At 41.0% G+C, this 18,207-nt stretch overlaps 1 protein-coding gene across 1 annotated transcript in view; it reads left to right on the top strand.

Moving 5' to 3' along the window:
• The window catches only part of LOC106532679 (nectin-1), a gene marked incomplete in the record, with an annotated part of 94,703 nt that overhangs the window by 48,040 nt on the left and 28,456 nt on the right, over window positions 1–18,207 (top strand). The window contains 2 exon segments of the mRNA XM_014028809.1: window positions 14,589–14,736; window positions 16,239–16,307. Of these exon segments, the coding sequence (XP_013884263.1) occupies window positions 14,589–14,736; window positions 16,239–16,307 (217 nt within the window).

The following is an 18,207-nucleotide window of genomic DNA, read 5'->3' as shown; positions in this document are numbered from 1 at the left end:
ATATAATTTGGAATGAAAAAAAATAACAGAATCTGCTTACAGATCAAGCAGCATGGAGGGTTTATGTGTTAGTTTAATGTCTGGTTCAGTATTTATTCCATAATATTTGTTTTGTAAGTGTACACTACATGTTTTCAACATGTTAAATGCTGGTTTTTTCATTCAAAGTTCTGTAAAGCACCTGAAATGTTTGGCAGTTTGAGTTAAGCCTTTGCTCACATAACAGATAATGTAAAATTCTAAAAATAAAATTGGGGTGAACCTTTTCCAGGGCAACATCATTAATTTGTTTGACTGAACAGAGGGCTGTGAATAATTCAGGAAATATGTTACACTGCATGTCCTGTGCCGCCTTCAGGAGGTGAAGATTTCTGCTTTTAAATTTTCAAGCTTCCATTTTGACCGCAGGAGGACATCGTTCTGGAAGCTTCCCAGAGTGTGGGAACGCATCGGCCGACCGGTCTTCTCCTGTTTACAAATACCTTCTGTGTTTCAGCTTTAAACTCACAAAGACAGACCTGATTGTTATCCGTGAGATGTCATCTCCTGAGTGTCCTTCCAGGGAACGGTTTGTTTTTCGGTTTTGTTTTGTTTTGTTTTAAAAAAAAAAAAAGAAAAAGCTGGGAGCAGCTGTAGCCTGAGGGCAGGTTTTGTTGCTGCTAGAGCCGGCGTTGCCTTTTACAGCTGGGCTTTCATTTGGAGGAACAACATTCATTAACAGGATGAGAAAATGAATATTAAAGTCTTCCTGACAGCCATGACCATTGTCGAATTAATTGCTTAGATTAATAATTTCACATTTAGCAATATTAACACAGAGACAGTGTGGAAAATGTGCAGACAGTGAAAATGTATTCAACCAACAGTCTTTTCTTAATTACGGCTCGTAGAATAGAATTTAGCATCAAGTTACTGTAATAATGTTTCACTGAAACCTGAACTTGATCCAACATTTCTATGAGAAAGCAATTTAGGAAAAATATTATGAGGACGATGATTTTAAGGAATGAAATAAACACATTTTTAATAACTTTAGCATCATTTCATCTACCCCTGTTAGAGTATTACCCTGATGTGAAAAGCATTGACTATGTGCTAAAATCTGCAGCAAAGAGAATTTTACACAGATTGATATTCCTAAATAAAAATAAAAATAAAAACCTTTGTGTAATTTACACTGTAGCTTATTATCACCTGCTGCAGAAAGGTGAAGGCACATTGTGATGTTTATGCCTGGGTGTTTGTCATGTTTAAAAAAATGTCTTAAATCCTACGGGAATTTTTTTTAACAAACTAGTAGAAAGTGATTATTGAACATACAAATAAGCTTTTACCTTTCGGAGTCAACCCAATTCAAGAAAGCTGCCACAGTCAGCTAACAGAACTGTTTAAACAGTTTATTTTTAATACAGAGACAATGTACATTTCATAATCTGTTAAAGGGGACATATCCTGCAAAATGCACTTTTTTAGCTGTAAAATGCATTTTGTTGTCGACTTGGAGGACAAAAAGCTGAATTTAGTCTCTCCTGGTGCAGCAAAGATATCTTTATATTCTGCTAGGGTCAGATTTTTCAGCCTGTTCTATGACGTTTTCTCAACTATTACGTCAAATAATCTGCAACAGAATTACCGTTTAAGAGCAGACTATTTAGACTATTTGATTATTACTAAGGTTATTTTGTAGAGATATTGGGCTAAATTTTGGAGTGATAGTAGCTGATAGTCAACACTCTGAGCCTGACAGTGATATGCTTTCCTTCAAGAAACGCTAAACCATATTTTAGCCTTTTTTTTAAATCTTATAAGGCATTTATGTATACGGACATACAGCTGCAATGAGCTACTAGAGTCATCAGTTTACTTGATTTAATTCCTTTGATTTTAAACCAAAGAAATCTTTACTTTTTGTCACAAGATACTAATATAATCTGTTGTCCCTCAAGGTGTTTTCTTCTTATTTGTGATATCAGTCATATAAACCTAAAAAAACTTGAAGATAACTACCAATGAAGCAAATGGTCCCCCATTAAAATATAAAAGAATGATAAAGAGATAATAAGAAATGCTCTGAGAAGAAAGCTGATCAGAGTGAGAATAAAGGGGAGCGATGCATCACAAACGAATGCTGAAGAGCAAATTCATATTCCTGCCTGAAGTCCTGGGGTCTGCCTGCGTCTACCAGGAATCAATGGTAATTTTCCAGCGAGAACACAAACAACCTCTTCCAGGAATATAAATATATTGTATTCCAGATCAAATGTGCAGTCTTACAGTGATTATTTGAATGCATTTACAGTTGTGGAGATGAAACGCTGGCTTAGCAGCGGGGGCAGCGAAAAGGGGACGGCCGGTGGGACGGCGTCTGCAGATTCTCCCCCCTGACAAAGTGTTGCTAAATTGAAAACCTCCTCTTGAATGTATCCAGACTGACTCTGTGTGTTGCTCCGTCAGCTTTTAACCAGGCAGAGGAAAATTACAGCCGTGACCTCATGGTGCTTGTAAGGGAGAGAGAGAGAGAAACAGGTAATTTAGCTTGCAGAGAGAAGAAGGTAGGGTCTGCAAAAAAAATAAAAAATAACTCTCTGGTTCCTCCTGTTTAGAGCAGCGAGCAGCCATTAAATTAACATTCAACACATACAGGAGTTCAGCTGAAGCATAAAAGGGCTTGAGAGTGTGAGAGTGGCTGCTAAAGCAAACTGAGTGCTGTATCACCAGCTTCTTTTAAAGAGCCACAGCCTGTTCCAGGTTTATGACAACACACAGAAATGACTGTGACTCAGTCAATATTACAGATTGACCTTTACATTGATTCCAACTTAAGATGGTCACCACTGCTGATCAGCTTTAAGCAACACAAAAAAATGACTATAACTCATTCAGTTTACAAATATTTAGTTAAAATTTTATGGGGGCACTTAAATTAATTGCTTAAAAAATTCAATAATATATCTTTATTATTTAATTTACTTTTTAAGCGTTAAAATTTTTCTAACATTTTATTGTTATTTAGCACACTGTTCGTACATTTAGCTACTTGTTACTAAATGTTAAAAAATATATTCTAAATTTAGATTTCAAATATTATCTGCCATTGTTGATGTTTGTCTCAGGATGATGACATCACCCTGGTTATCTGATGCTAACTTCTGCTAATGCTTCTAACACTGCTGAAGAAAATATTTAAAATCTAAATTCAAAATGTGTTCATAAAAACCAATACAGGTGGTCCCTGTGGTCCGTCAGTTTGAAGTTTAGCTCAGACATCAGCCATAACTGCAACTTTGATGTCTTGTAGGGAAGCTTTAGCTGCTTTGGAACGCTAGCGGTTGCCATCGTCTCAGGATGATGATGTCATAACATGAGCCGAGCACCAACGTCAAAGGCTGCGTTCCATTCCAAAATATCTAAATGTGAATTTCAATGTTTAAGGTTTAATTATAGATTTAAACATATATATTTAGGATTCAATATTTAAATATATTTTTTTCAACATTTAAATTTAACATTTAGTAAAAATTTGCTGATATAAGAACAGTGGGTTAAATAACAGTAAAATGTTAGTGGAAAATGTTTAACACTCAAAAAGTGAGCTAACTAATGAAAAACATATGCAATTTTTTAACCTTTCATTTTACATTTGGCTCCCCATAACATTCGTCGTGGTTATAGCTGAGAGCCATTTCCAAAACATATTCTTTGTGTGACATCTGGTATTATTGCATGAAATTGTGCATATTATCAAGTTTTGTCCACAACACCCACAACTCGGTCGTTTCTCAACAAAAGAGCTTACTTTAAAATTATGACATAATCACTAAGAAATATGTATTTCTGCAAAGTCTGCTAGGTCTTTAATTATTAATATATGTGGGGGTTTTCCTAATTAAATTGCTTGTGCGTACATACCACTGGGCAGAATCTGCAGAAAGTTATGTAGCTTTAAAAATAAGCTATTACCTTGTGACAGCAGCTACAGGCATCCCAAAAGTTAATAAATGAACGCAATTCAGTTCCTGGAGAGATGCTGCGGTTTATTCCCCCATTAGGAGGCAGTGGTCCACCCCCTTCCAATCATTCTTTAATTAGAGCTGTTGTTATGTGAGCTGTCACAGGAGGTAATACCTCACGACAGCATCAGGATCAGCTTGGCATCCCACTTTCTCATATTCACACAGGATGATTTGTTTGCTGCTTGTTGTTGATTCATCTGCCTCACCAGAGTCAGAGCTGAACCAGAACCAGACGCTGAGCGGTACAACTTTTAGCATTGAGACAAATGGTTTTTATTTCATCATTTGCCACTAAATGTAAAAGGGCGATGTTGTTTTGGACCATTTGTGTGTGCTAACATTAATACACAAAATGGCGTCAAACTTTAACAAACTCCTCCTAGAGATTTTGACTTATCAGCTTAAAAAAAATGATTGTAATCATTTTTCATTTCAACCAGCCGGAACACGGGTTTAAGATGAGACCATTGATGCTCTGGTGGAGTCGTTCTCATGCAGGAGGCGGAGCCGTTATCATAACCACCTGCCTGATCTACTTAAGGCAATGCTAGCAGGACAAAAATCCTTTTTCGTCTCCTTGCATACAGTTTAAAGCTGTGCATCGCCACCTGCTGTATAGAGGTGTAACTTCACAGTGTGTCAGTGAAGCAAAAATACATGTAAAATAAATATTTTACTCTGCAAAAACTGTCCATCTAAACAAATTTTAAAATCTATATCCAGCCAAAAAAAAAAAAAAGATTCAAATCACTTAAATTAACTCAGTTTTTTCTTATGTCAAGAATCTTACCAAGTGCAACTGTCTTACTCCATTGGCAGATTTTTTCACTTAATTTGAGTCAAATTTCTAGGCTAACAAGACAAATAATCGTACACGTTTTGCTAACAAGACTATTAATCTTACACATTCTGTTTTTGCTTAGTAAATCAGTCTAAAACAAGATCAAAAAGATTTTCTTGGCTGATTAGGATATAAGATAAATATAAAACTTGGTTAGATGGACATTTTTGGCAGTGGATAACTTTATCAGAGTCTGGTTGATTCAGTCTGTAGAATAATCACTGGTAACTCAAGTTTTTGAGGGTGACTTGTTCATGTTTCTCAGCTGCTTTTTTACTACATGAGGTGTTATATAATGCAGAGGATATTTCATGATAAAAGTATCACATGATGCAGTCAAGACTAACTACTGGTGCTCAGTGCGGAAATAGAAACAAAATAACGATAAAGAAAATTTCAGTTATTATTTTCAGTCTTCTACACAAAGTACTGATTTTATGTTTTATTAATCAAAAAATGCTCTTCAGATGGCTGGAAAATGCATTTGATTAGAGCATACCCCTGAACCCCCCCTAGAACTGCTTCACTCCACATGTTGCTGGTTAACATGAACAGGTGTTCCTCATGATGTCAGCAGATGTTGGCAGGTATGAGGTAGACGTCTGGTGTTTGGTTTCAAATGATTTATATTGTAAGTATTTTTATTGGACAACCTGGTTTCTAAAAATAAAAGTAATACCAAAGACAAAACTAATTAATTTGGTACGCGGCACCAAATTGTCTCGGGCCAGCTCTGTTGCCCACTTTAGTTAAATGGTAATAGCTGAGCATTATCCTCAACAAATCTTTGTCATGACAGACAGCGGGCAATAAGCATTCTTTGAAAGAAAGAAAGGCTTTTTGTTGTTGTTGTTTTTTTTTTCCTAATTACTGAAGGCTGGTGATTACTCCCCCAGATTGCCTTAATGTATTACAGTGTCTCCAACTGTTTACGCAGAAACTGAAGTGGCCATAAACAGAAGCAGAATGGCTCAGCAGGCACTTATTCAGCCACCACAGTGACATCCATCTACAGCTCTGTTGGTTCCTACTGTCATTTATGAAATGTAAAAGTGTAAATAAAAGTGGAAAGGATGGTAAAATAAAAAAAACTGATATTAAATTGTGTAGCTCAGGTGTTTTTCATGGCAGCCCAGCAGGCGCACAATAGCTCAGTTTATAAAGAGCCTGCTTCCGTCTCAGTACACACACCCCATGTGTTGACAATTTGGATTTAATGAAGTGCTGCCCTCAGTGGAGTGATGTCCAACAGCAATCCCACCTCAAATCACAGCCTCCCTGCCTCATTCAGCGTCGGCCCCTTTTAACACAGGAGCTGGTGAAGAAACAAAACCATCGGTGTGAATTCAGGTGAACCGAGCTGCAGACCCCTCCAGAGGGGTAAACTGCTGCGGAAAAGAAGATGACATCAAGAACTCCGCCTCCCCAGAGGACAGAGCTGTGGAAACAGTGAACTTTAACGAGATTAGCGACTCAGCATGGGGGGGAGGAGAGGGAGACAAAGCGCCATGTACCACTTGGAGTTGGCAGCATGAAACACAGATTTATGAACTCTATTAAACCGTGTTTCGTTCTCTTTATTGAGCCTGCAGAATTTACCCAATGTGGAAAAAGTTTGGCAAAAAAATCTCCCACTGATAAATTACTAACAGCCTGGGTATTTTCTTCCACATAAGGTAGCGACAAAGCTCACAAGCAAAAGAGATAAAAGTAAGCTTGACTGTTACACTGTGATGGTCGAGGCAGAAAAAACAGTCAATGTGGTTTTTGGAACAGGTGGTTGTCTAAGACTGGCATTGGTGGTTTGGAGCTGGCATTGGTTTGAAGCCAGACTCTCAATCTGTCCACTTGAAAACTCCCCAGTATGGCTGGAAAGTTTCCTGGCCCCCATGGAGGAGATAGCAATTACAATTTCTGATGGGATAGAGGAAAAAGCGCCAGGAGCTAGAGCCATTCCTGGAATAGGATCAGACTAATGCCTGGGCCGTTTTTTACAAAACACCACTACAAAAATGTCCTCTTAATTCCATCAGTGTGACGCCTCCGTTTTAATGCACTGCCTTTCGCCTGTCTTTTATCGCATCGCCGGGGGTGACTTTACATTTAATGACATCATTAAGTCGTGAGTTGTCTTGACTGTGCCAGCGCTTGATGGTGCACACTGGGCCTCAGCAGGTACGTGGCAGTGATCCCCCTGAACTAAACCTGCTTCCAGTTAAGTCCTGCATTGCCTGCGATCTGTGACAGATTGGCTGTTGGAGATGGCACGGTCCGCTCCAGCTGGAAAATGTTCAACCTCTGACCCCCCCCCTACCTGAACCCTTCCCGCTCTGGTATGTGTGACTAACATGCTCAATGGTCGACTGAAACATGAGCGCACACATGTTTTATCTGCCACCGGTGCTCGGGGTTTAACTGAAGCAGCCATGGTGGTGGACTGCTGGGTCAGCCCACATGTGGTGTGCATTTAGTCAAAAAAGGGCCAATCATCGATCGCTTCTGCTTCACTCTGGCCTTACTGAAGGCATGCATCAGAATCCATACGAGTATGCCTGGGGAATAAAAAACATTATAAAGCACTTATTCATTGTTTCCGCCCCTCCAAAACCCGGGAGACCTCTGGCTGGCTGTGTGTCTGAACTCTGCAGAAAACACAGGCGCCTGCTGTGTTGACGCTGCGCTCAGCCAATGATGCCTTCTTGATGAATAGTCAGGGAAATCTGATTCCCCGTTAGCCACCAGCTGACATAAACCTAATACTACAAAGCCTATAGCTGACAAAGGACTGCATGAAGGCCTAGTGTGTGTGAATACTGCGCACCAAAGAAAAACAACAATAGCACACAGATCCAGTGCAGATGAATGAATGCTGGAGAGAATAAAAGTTTTCACCACATCAGAGGAGCTACAAAGAGCCAAGGTCAGGTTTGTCATCTTACATTCACCGCAGTGGTGTTCTGGCAGCACAGGGACAGCATGGCTGCATGGATGGCTGCGTTGGACTTATTGTAAATCAATAGCGGTTCTTTCAGTAGCAGCTTCAAGACGTGCAGTTTTTCCACTGACAGACTCAACTGCAGTCTTTGATTTCAGGGTTTTCTACAGGTTTATTTTTTTTACTTGAGAAATCAAAGGATATCTGACATTTATTAGTTGTATTCAATGCTGATCTATCTGTTTGTGATAAAAGACACACATAGACAAGTTGTTGAAAACATAATCTCAGATGGTGATGGACTGAATGTGTGATACTCTTATTCCTACCTGCAACAAAACTGCTGGACCTCTGTAAAAACACTATGCTGCATTTTTATAGCTAATCATATTGTAATGTTTAACTTAGTCCACTTTAATAGAACTCTAGTTTATTTGCCTTGAAAGTCTGGTTTGTTTGAGGGTGTGTGAATGCATAATCAAACTCATTCGGACCAAAAAAGCGAATTCTGGTCCGCCTCCAAACCTAGGTTTCTGTAAGTTTGAAGTAAACTCTGGTGTGGTTTGATTGCACGTGTGAACACCAAGAGGACCGGAGACCCCTCCAAAAGCCAGAAGTGGACTATTACACAGGTCATTCTGAGTAATAACAGTAATAAAGTTATCATATCTTGTACATACCTGGATGTCTGTATAAGGTGAACATCACTGCGGTGAAGTTGGATACGCTCGTACTTGGTGAACACTGCCTCATACAGAGCTCAGCTGCCTTGTGTTGAAAATAATATTCTCCACGGTTCTGCCTCATCTTCCTCTTGTGCTGAGCTCATTGTTGAAGTGTTTGTTTGACACATTTGATGAAAACAAAAAATTGATCCTACACCCAATAAAATCTGACATCACTCCATGTTTGTTTACATCTTGTGAAGAAGGAAGTTGCGCTCAGTGTCTTCTTTTGAGGTTTTTGTGTTGATTCCTTCAGTGGTTCTTGGTGCAGCGCCCCCACAGGCGAGGAGAGGAACAGGTTGTTCACAGGGTTTAGCCGAGAGACACAGTCCCTCCAGCGTGTCCTGGGTCTTTCTCTGGGCCTCCTCCCGGTGGGACGTGCCCGGAACACCTCACCAGGGAGGCGTCCAGGAGGCATCTTTACCAGATGCCCGAGCCACCTCAACTGGCTCCTCTCGACGTGGAGGAGCAGCGGCTCTACTCTGAGTCCCTCCCAGATGACTGAGCTTCTCACCCTATCTCTAAGGGAGAGTCCAGCCACCCTGCGGAGGAAACCCATTTCGGCCGTTTGTATCCGGGACCTCGTTCTTTCGGTCATGACCCAAAGCTCATGACCATAGATGAGGGTAGGAACGTAGATCGACCGGTAAACCGAGAGCTTCGCTTTCTGACTCAGCTCTCTCTTCACCACGACGGACCGGTACAGCGCCCGCTTTACAGCAGACGCTGCGCCAATCCGCCTGTCGATCTCCCGCTCCCTTCTTCCCCCATTCGTGAACAAGATCCCCAGATACTTAAACTCCTCCACTTGAGGCAGGACGACCCCCCTGACCCGGAGAAGGCACTCTGCCCTTTTCCGGCTCAAGACCATGGCCTCGGATTTGGAGGCACTGAGCTTCATCCCGGCCGCTTCGCACTCGGCCGCGAACCGCTCCAGCGAGAGCTGCAGATCTCGTTCRGATGAAGCCAACAGGACCACATCATCCGCAAAAAGCAGAGATGCGATCCAAAGACCACCAAAACGGATCCCCTCAACACCTCGGCTGCGCCTAGAAATTCCGTCCATAATCATTTATGTTTCTGCAAATAACCATTTTCGTGGTTTTAACTCAGAGATTGGCGACCAGAGACAGAAGAAACACAAAAATCACATTGTTTTTTTTTTTATGTGGACAGAATGACAATAAGTTGAAATACCCAGAAAATTATAAGAGTTATAAGCAATTCTGTATCCCCGGACATCCCTTTTTTTGGGTGGGGTGGGTGTCCGGTGGGTGGGTGGGGTGAGGTGGGGGGCTCATTGGTAGACCTGATGGATAGCGCTTCATCAGAGATGAACAACACAAAATCTGAAGCTCTTATGTTGAAACGTTTTTGAGTTATAAGCATTTTTGTATGTCTAGACTCTCCCTTTTTAGATGGAGCCCCTTCCACAAGTGTGGGGTCTATTGTAAAACTGTTGGCTGGCGCAGTGTAGGTCGGACACATCTACATTCCTGCCAAATTTCATGTTGATCGGTGCAGCCATTTCTGTGATGTGGTTTACAATAAATAAATAAATAAATAAATAAATAAATAAATAAATAAATAAATAAACAGTACGAAAACAATATGACCCACTTTGTATATGGGAATCATAATAATGATATTTTCCCAACAGTAAGCCTAAAATTACCACTTAACTGTAATATGTTGCAGATTATTGCTAACAAGTTCATACAGCATGTTTTGCTGCATGTTGTGTGCTGAAATAAGACAGATTCTCCCTTTTATAAGACATGAGTGTTAGTTTTTAATTTGGGTTTGATGAGAAGCGCCTGAAGTTGTGGTTCTGACCTGCTGGTGGTGTGAAAACATGGATCCAGACACCACACTTAGTTACTTCAGTATTAGCAGTCAACCGCTCGTTCGAAAAGACAAATCTCTCGGTTTTCTCGCTGCAGGGAATCACAGAGAGGAAGTTCTAGTTGCTACTAAATGTCAGGGCCACGGTACTGAGTCTGAGAAGAGTTGAGTTCAGCTATTAAGACATCAAGGACTCATTTAACGTCAGCTCCTTTCGCTTCCTGGACACTTGAACTCCACTCTTATTAACACACTTTTCAATAACTTTGCTTCTCCGCTGCTTTCATCTCGAAGCCGAGTTCACGACATGAAAAAGTGCTTTTTTAAGAAGAGTTCCTCTTTTCCTTCATTCTAAATTTAAAAATGTCATCAACAATTCATGCACTGAGAGTCAAGATGAAGAAATTTTATTTAACAGAACTGACCTTTGTAGTTGGACCACGAGGGTTCCTAATTCACACTTAATTCCTTCCCCTGCACAGGCTCTCTGCAGTAATTTAATGGTCAGGCACCAGTTATCAGCTACAGTTGGACTATCTTTCTCAGGTTAATTGAATTTGAAGGTGTGCTGTTGGCTGCATATACCACAGAAAGGCTAAGCTTCTGTGATAAAATTACCCCCAGCTCAGCACAACTGTAGATGCTCAGAGACTAGAGGTGCGTAGACTCTGATGTTTGTTTCGCCATGCAGAAAACTCGCTGCCATCCACACCTGCGACCGCAACGTTTCGCAAAACGGTGCCAGAAAACAAACAGCGCGAACACGCGAGGAGTGGCGACGCTTTAATGTCGGACTCGTGTAGAGAAAATTAAAGCTTGAATTTTTGATGAGTCTTCAGCCACATAAGAAGCAGCCAAAGCGCTTTGACTGTGCAGCAGATGGTTCCCCCAGCATCATGTGTAGGGAGGTGACAGTGTAAATCCTGTGCCCACGGCTCCACAACAGGGAAATTGCATTCTGATCTAGTCCACTCCTCTGCGTATTAGTGTTATGCAACACGCTATTGTGTCTGGCATTTGCATTAGGACCATGAAATTCAGCCCACTGGCTTTCACTACGTGGCTCGATGAGACAACAGTAGGAGTTGTGGTTTATCTGCAGCCTCACTGCAGCAGCGTCTCACTTTAAAGCCATTCCACAGGATTCTGACTGAGGCGCATCAAAAGCAATGTGTGTGCGGCGACAAAAGAAACTATTTACTTCCTCATGGTGCGAGAGGTTGACATGGAGAGACTTTTTAGGAGTGAAAAGACCGAAAATTAGATCAACTGCAGCGACTTTGACATGACATCCTGACAAACACGACATATAATCTCTGACTCGGAGGCAGAGGGCACTTTTTACAAGGTGGGCTAACGTGCTCGCCATTGTGTGGTGTGTGGTCCTCTGTGTATCCATCATTATGAGCAGTGAATCAACCAAGCGGGGGCTGTTGAGAAGTGGCATCCTGGGAGCGGGGCCTTGTCCTGTCACTGTAGGGAGGGACGGACAAATAATAATGGAGACATCATGAGGGCAGGAGATGGGCTTTTCTTTTCAAATTGAAAGATAGTGAGATTTTGCGGCGTCCCATCAGGACAGGCTCGAATCCATTGATTAGTCCCCAGCATGTGTTTAAAAAGACAGCTTTAATTGCTCTTGTCAAAGGAAACAGACACCAGAGCTGTTTTTTTTTCCTGCAGAAAATAAAAACTCTTTATGCTTCTAAAAAAAGATCGCTCGTCTATTTTAGTCAAACCTGACATTAGCTGAAACAGGAGCGGGGACTCACATGGGACCAGCAGTCATTGAGCTTTATATCTTTGTGACAACAGATGAATCTTTGATTGTTTTATGTGTTCGGATCACATGCAACCAGATTCATTGTTCATAACACGTCAAATAACATCAACAGGCCTTTTGTGCAAAAAGATGATAATTAATCTAATTTCTTTCATTAAGTTTAGTTAAAATATTTTAGATCAGCATGAAAAAGTTCTCTTTTTACATTTCTCCTTCCACTGGCAGAGAGATACCCTCTGATTGTCCCTTTAAAACTTTTCATGAATGGTGAACTGTGGTCCAGTTCCAATCTGTCTTTTTTGCACCCCGATAAATTTAGTAGAACTGAATTATTATGAGCCCCCGCATGTGAAGTGGGAGTTCATAATGCTTTCATCCTGTTTCTATTATTTATTTATTTTTATTTTGTTTTTTCTTAAAGGGGCAATATCATGTAAATTCAACTTTTTTGAGTTTTGTATCATGTTATAATGTTATACTCTCAAAAAAAACATGCCTGAAGCCTTGCTCTGACTCATGCATGTTTGAGAAATCCTGCAGCGTTTTTAGGAAGCCATGCTGAGGAGCAAAACAACAGGTGGGGACCAGAAACACCTTTTAGTACCAGGAACGCCCCTGAGACGTGTCTTTAAGCCGAGCTTCCTCATGGCAGAGCGCACCCCCTCCCCCCTCCCCACACACCCCGCCCATGACTCCTGCAGGCTCTCGGGTGAAAGTGAAAGTGAAACTTAAACTCTGCTGAGCTCCACTACTTCTCACTCAGTGACGCTCTTTTCAGATTTAAAATACCTTTGAGGAAATGTATTTTCAGATGCCAAGTAAACAGCATCATAACTACCCCCCCCCCACCCCGCACTGAAATGGGAAGCAAAGGTGGTTCTTAAAGAGACAGAGGCCAATTTCAAGGCGTTTAGAAGAGGAAGTGATGAGAAGATTAGTTTATTTTCTATTTAAACATAAAAAAGCATTTTAATAACAACTAAAGGTGACATAGATACTTTATTATGGTATAGTATTTAAATATGTGCCTGAGAAACACATAATATTGGCCCTTTAAGTGATTTTTGGTCAACCGTAGCACGGAAATGAACAACATGAAATTTTGCAGGACTGTAGATGAGTCCATCCCTCACTGCGTCCGCCAGTTGTTTTACGATAGACCCCATATTTGAGGAGGGGCTCCATCTAAAAGGGGGGTGTCTGGACAGACAATAGCCCCCCCCCCCCCCCCAAAAAAAAAAATCTGTTCTGGTGAGTTCTGGTGCATCGGTGCTTTGCGTTCATGGGTCGTATATGCTGCCACTATGTTCTTGTTGTTGTTTGTTGTTGTTTTCTTATTTAAGAAAGGACAGAACATGCAGGCTAGATTTCATCTGTAGTACCTCAAGGACCTGTAAATATAAAGACAATAGTTTCTTGCCATGTGGTATCTAGTTTTCATGTCATTCTTGTAGGCGATGCTGCTTTCATTTGAGGCTGTGCCCTTTTCCTGCATTTTACAGTAATTTACGTTAAGCTGTGCAGCTTTTCTAACATTTTACATGGTGCAGTTTAGTATTTTACAATAAATTACCATGTCTGGTTTCTTGTGCTTCAATTCATTTTAAATAAGACCAATCCATGTTCTGCAGCATAGGTGCCACTGAATATTTGAATTTAATTGCAATCCCTGTCACGTTTTTTTAATGAGTACCTTTCAGCAGCGGAGGAGCGGGGGAACACAGCGCACTGAGTAACATCAACAATCTGTGGTGTTTACTGTATCGAGTCAGACCTCTGTGTCTCCTTCATTAGTCAGCCAAAGTGACATTTGTAGACCAACTTTTCCATGTTTACCTTCTGCAGAAAGAGCTTCAATGTTTGAACAACACTGGAAATATATGTTTTATTAGCAGAGACTCCAGAAAACATCAGGTTTGTCGTGCTCTTATTTGGGTTGACTGTCAAATCCAAATCAATTTAGGCTTCTTTTGAACAGTTACTGGAGCACACATTAAAAATGCAGCAGTGACAGCAGCTGCAGAGTGTCCACAACAGTGTTGCATTCATGCCGTGCCAAGTCATGCAGGACAATGGTCCCACACTGAAATAAGTGTCCAGAAATAGTATTTGGATGTTTTTTTTTTCTTTTTGACAGAAAGTCTGAAGCCAGGAAAAAAAAGCTGTGTCAAAAGATTTTCCTTTTCCAAAACTCTATTGTTTTGTTGGAGACATTTCTGCTTTAATGTTTGACATGAGGCAGTTTATAGGTCTGGACTTTTACAACAAAACGTTTTCCTGTCATAAAAAAGCCTCAAACATGTTTTAAAAACAGAGTGTTGCATTATTCTTTTGTTCCCCTCTCTGCTGGTTTCTTTGTGTTTTGCCTTTTTTCCCCCAACCTGGCTCCATCAGTTACTCAAGGAGGACCAGCCTGATAATGGTTTCTCCTTCTTCTTGTCTGCAGAGAAACCAATGGCGCAGGGTCCCCCAGGTGGTGTTATCGGGATCCTTGGAGGGGTTGTTGCCATTGGACTCATCATCGGTGTGGCTGTTACTGTTTTCATGGTCCATCGGCGGCAGCAGAAGACTCGCACCGAGACAGATAATGACCTGTGAGTACCCGGCTCGCACCACAGAATATTGCCGGGGGGGGGGCTGGACATGTTGCAAGATTAGGTGTGCACTCTTGTCAGTCCACAGGAGAAAAACACTTCGATAAGAGCGGCACACTTTTTGTGTGTGTGTGTCGCTTCATTCCCGTTCATCCTGGGAGTGAATACTCTCGTTTTCTTTGGCTCCTCCACTAAAACACAATAATTACACCTATATTAGCAATAAAGGAAGGAGAAAAAAATCGTCTTCAGTTTGAAGAGCACATGGAATCGATGATTATAGCTAACAAGAAGCTTCCTGATTGTAATACGGGCTGATCTGAGCAGAAACACCATTGTTCTAATCAGGACTGATTGCAGGGAAATGAATCCGTCTCTTCTTCACCTGCACCGGATGCTTTTGATCTTAAAGTCAAACAGATTTTTCAGGATTGTTAATCAGGCTGCAGATCCAGAGGTTGCGCTGCTTTTAAATTTTTATTGAGAAACTCATCAGAGAATTATGCAAATTTATTTAATCTGAAATCATGAAGAGCCTGTTAGTAATCTGATGGCTGGATTTGGAGGCAGGCTCGCCCAGAATCCATGCAGCTTAGCATTATCAGCGGTGCACGATGATTCAAATATTGATCTACTTTGGTCTGAATCTTGCAAAGCGATATAGTTTAGTCATTGTTTAGAACAAAAAGGGAAAAAAGATTTATTTTATTGCATTATGTTTGCAAGAACTGCTGTTGACGGCAACTTCAGGGACCTTTTAACACGGGTTTTGTTTACTTCTGCAACTCCACCTCCAGCCAGCTAAGTGATTCTGTTGTGCCTGCAAACCAGAGGCCATGACAGTTTTTAACATTGCCAGCTGCTGCCCACACTCACGGGGGGGGGGGGGGGGGGAAACAACCACTAAGAGCAGAACAAGAAGCATCGGAGCTGTGAAAAATCTAAATTAACTTCTTGTGTTATCACAACCTTCCAGGATCATCGAACAGAAATCTGCTCCAAACGAAGACAGAAAAGATTGAAGCTATTATTTTAAACACACAGCGACAGCAAATGGCTCAGTGGTTGCCAAGGTTTCCATGATGCTCTTAAGTATTCTCAAGATCCAAACCCTGTTCCCTTGGAAATGATCCTTCTGTGGGCAGGAGCTTGGAAAATTGCCTAAACAACTGGGTTAGGGTGCTACAGAATCCATCTGAGGGTGCACAAGAGCCTTTATCAACTCTGAAAATTGAAGTGAATACATTAAAAATCCCCCCCTGCCATCCTGACAGGTTATTGGTCTCCTCCTGCTGTGTAGTTTTGGAGGTTGCAGATCCAACATTAAGTCCCAGAAATCTCACTCCTCTGTCTGCAGTGCCTTTTGAAGAGAGATGAATCACACAGACTCTTACCGCTCCCATTGCTTTCTGTCTCTTCCTCCCTCCTTGCTAATCTGTCTTTCTTTCTCTCTCTCTGATGCCGAAGTAACTGCTCTTTGTCTCCCGCTCCACTCCCTTCAGCATTGCTGTTGCTGCTGTTGCTGATAGTTGTGTGACACAGGCTCCAGAGAAGCCCGAGTCCCCCACAAGGAAAGTAGAGGCACCCGACCCCAGTCTGTCCCCCGGTGACCCCTGTCCTCCCGGATCCTCTATCCTGTTGCCTGCATGTAACGGTGGCCTGCAAGTGACATACTTGAGCACTCCGCTGTGAGCGTTCAAAGCAGCCGACTTTCACCCATCGTCAGTTAGAAACACTGGACTTGATGTCTAAAACAAAAAAGTTTTCTTTTTTTATTTCATTACTGATGTGTCTGACTTTGATGCGTGGCAAAAACCAGCCAGCTCCGTCAAATAACAGCGAAGCATTTGTATGAATATTCATGCTTGAGAGCAAGGCTGGAGGAAAACGGTTCAGACATTAATTAAATCTCTTCAAAAATGATAAAGATCCACCAGCTCCACCTAATCAGGGAGTTTGGACAGAACAGACAAACAAGACCAGTTGAAATGTGAAACACATATTCTTATTTTGTTTTTATTAGAAGTGAATCATTCGAGCTGCTTTGTGTCACATAAAGTGACACTCAGCACCACGTAGTCCAACCTCCCTCCTTTTTTCCTCCTTTTGTCTGCATGATTCTCATTAAATATGCATGATAAGAGTTGTTGTGTCCGCACTATATCTTTTGGTGTCTCCCACTGGTTCAGCATGGAGTGCTTACTGTACTGAAATGTGATTCGAAGCTCTTTGTGTCTATTTTCTGTGGCTTTGATATTAAACTTGTTCAGTGTCTTATTAGGAAACTGTACATTTTTTTCATTGAACTATCTGAAACTCTCTGCCATGAGAGAATGTGTTGAAGTTTATTTAAATCCCTGCAGGAAGATGGGGGTTTTTATACGAGTGTGTAACGTCGGGGGTAAAGGGGTAGCGTTTAGCCAGACTGTTTAATTCTGCATGTTGATGAGCCGTTAATCAAGCTTGGGCATTTGATAACATGCCTGACTGCACCGCCAGTCACGCCTCTGTTTGTCCTCACAAGGCAGCACATGATGTGACTCAAAATTGGTCAATCCTAATAAATCACCGGCCCCCCTTTTAGCGGCTGCACTGGCACAATAGTCAACTGATTATCGAAATAGATGGGCATCGTCAAAGGAGATGTTCTCAGAATAATGTGTTCATCGCTCTGTGTTTTTGCCCGAGCCTGATGTATGACCTCTAAAAAGATCAAATGTCGTGCCAGTTGTGGAAAAAAAAAAGGTATTTCTGATACACTGGTGAGGTTTCTTCAATTGTCAATAGTTGCTTATTTAAATAAGTTTGATGCCAACTTCCTGGACAACTTTTAAACTACATGCAGATGCAGATTAATTTGTTTATTCCGTTTGGATAGAGAAAGAAATCTCCACAGCGTTCACTAAAATAACTTGAAACTAACATCTAGTTTAGTCCTGATGTTAATGCTGGGATTAGATTAAAATTTCTCAAAATAGTTTTGCGAATAATCGAGATTAATCTTGTTTTTTTTTTTAGAAACTATTACGCCACTATGGCTGAATGTGTGCATTTGTGTGTTGCAAAACACCATGTGCACAATGCACACTATGTACATTTTTACTTTTTATTTTGTTATTGCTTATCTCTTTTTAGTTTTTTTTTCACTGCCAACAACAGCGACCTCAGCATCTATTATTTGTTCGTCCCTTGTTTGCATTCATTTGGAATGGCAATAAAAACGCATTGAATTCTTGATTAATCTCATTATTATGCACAAAATGTAATCATGACTCAAATATATTTAAAGCATTTTGCAGGTACTGTTTTGTACAAAAAAGTGCAGTGAATTTTCAAAAACTTTAAACAAATAAGGCAAAGCAAGTGGATTAGGGGTATAAATATAAATGCATACATACATACATACATACATACATACATACATACATACACACATACATACATACATACATACATACATACATACATACA

This window comes from Austrofundulus limnaeus, unplaced genomic scaffold (assembly GCF_001266775.1).
Source record: "Austrofundulus limnaeus strain Quisiro unplaced genomic scaffold, Austrofundulus_limnaeus-1.0 Scaffold810, whole genome shotgun sequence".
Classification (NCBI taxonomy): Eukaryota; Metazoa; Chordata; class Actinopteri; order Cyprinodontiformes; family Rivulidae; genus Austrofundulus; species Austrofundulus limnaeus.
This window is presented reverse-complemented; position numbering and strand designations above follow the sequence as displayed.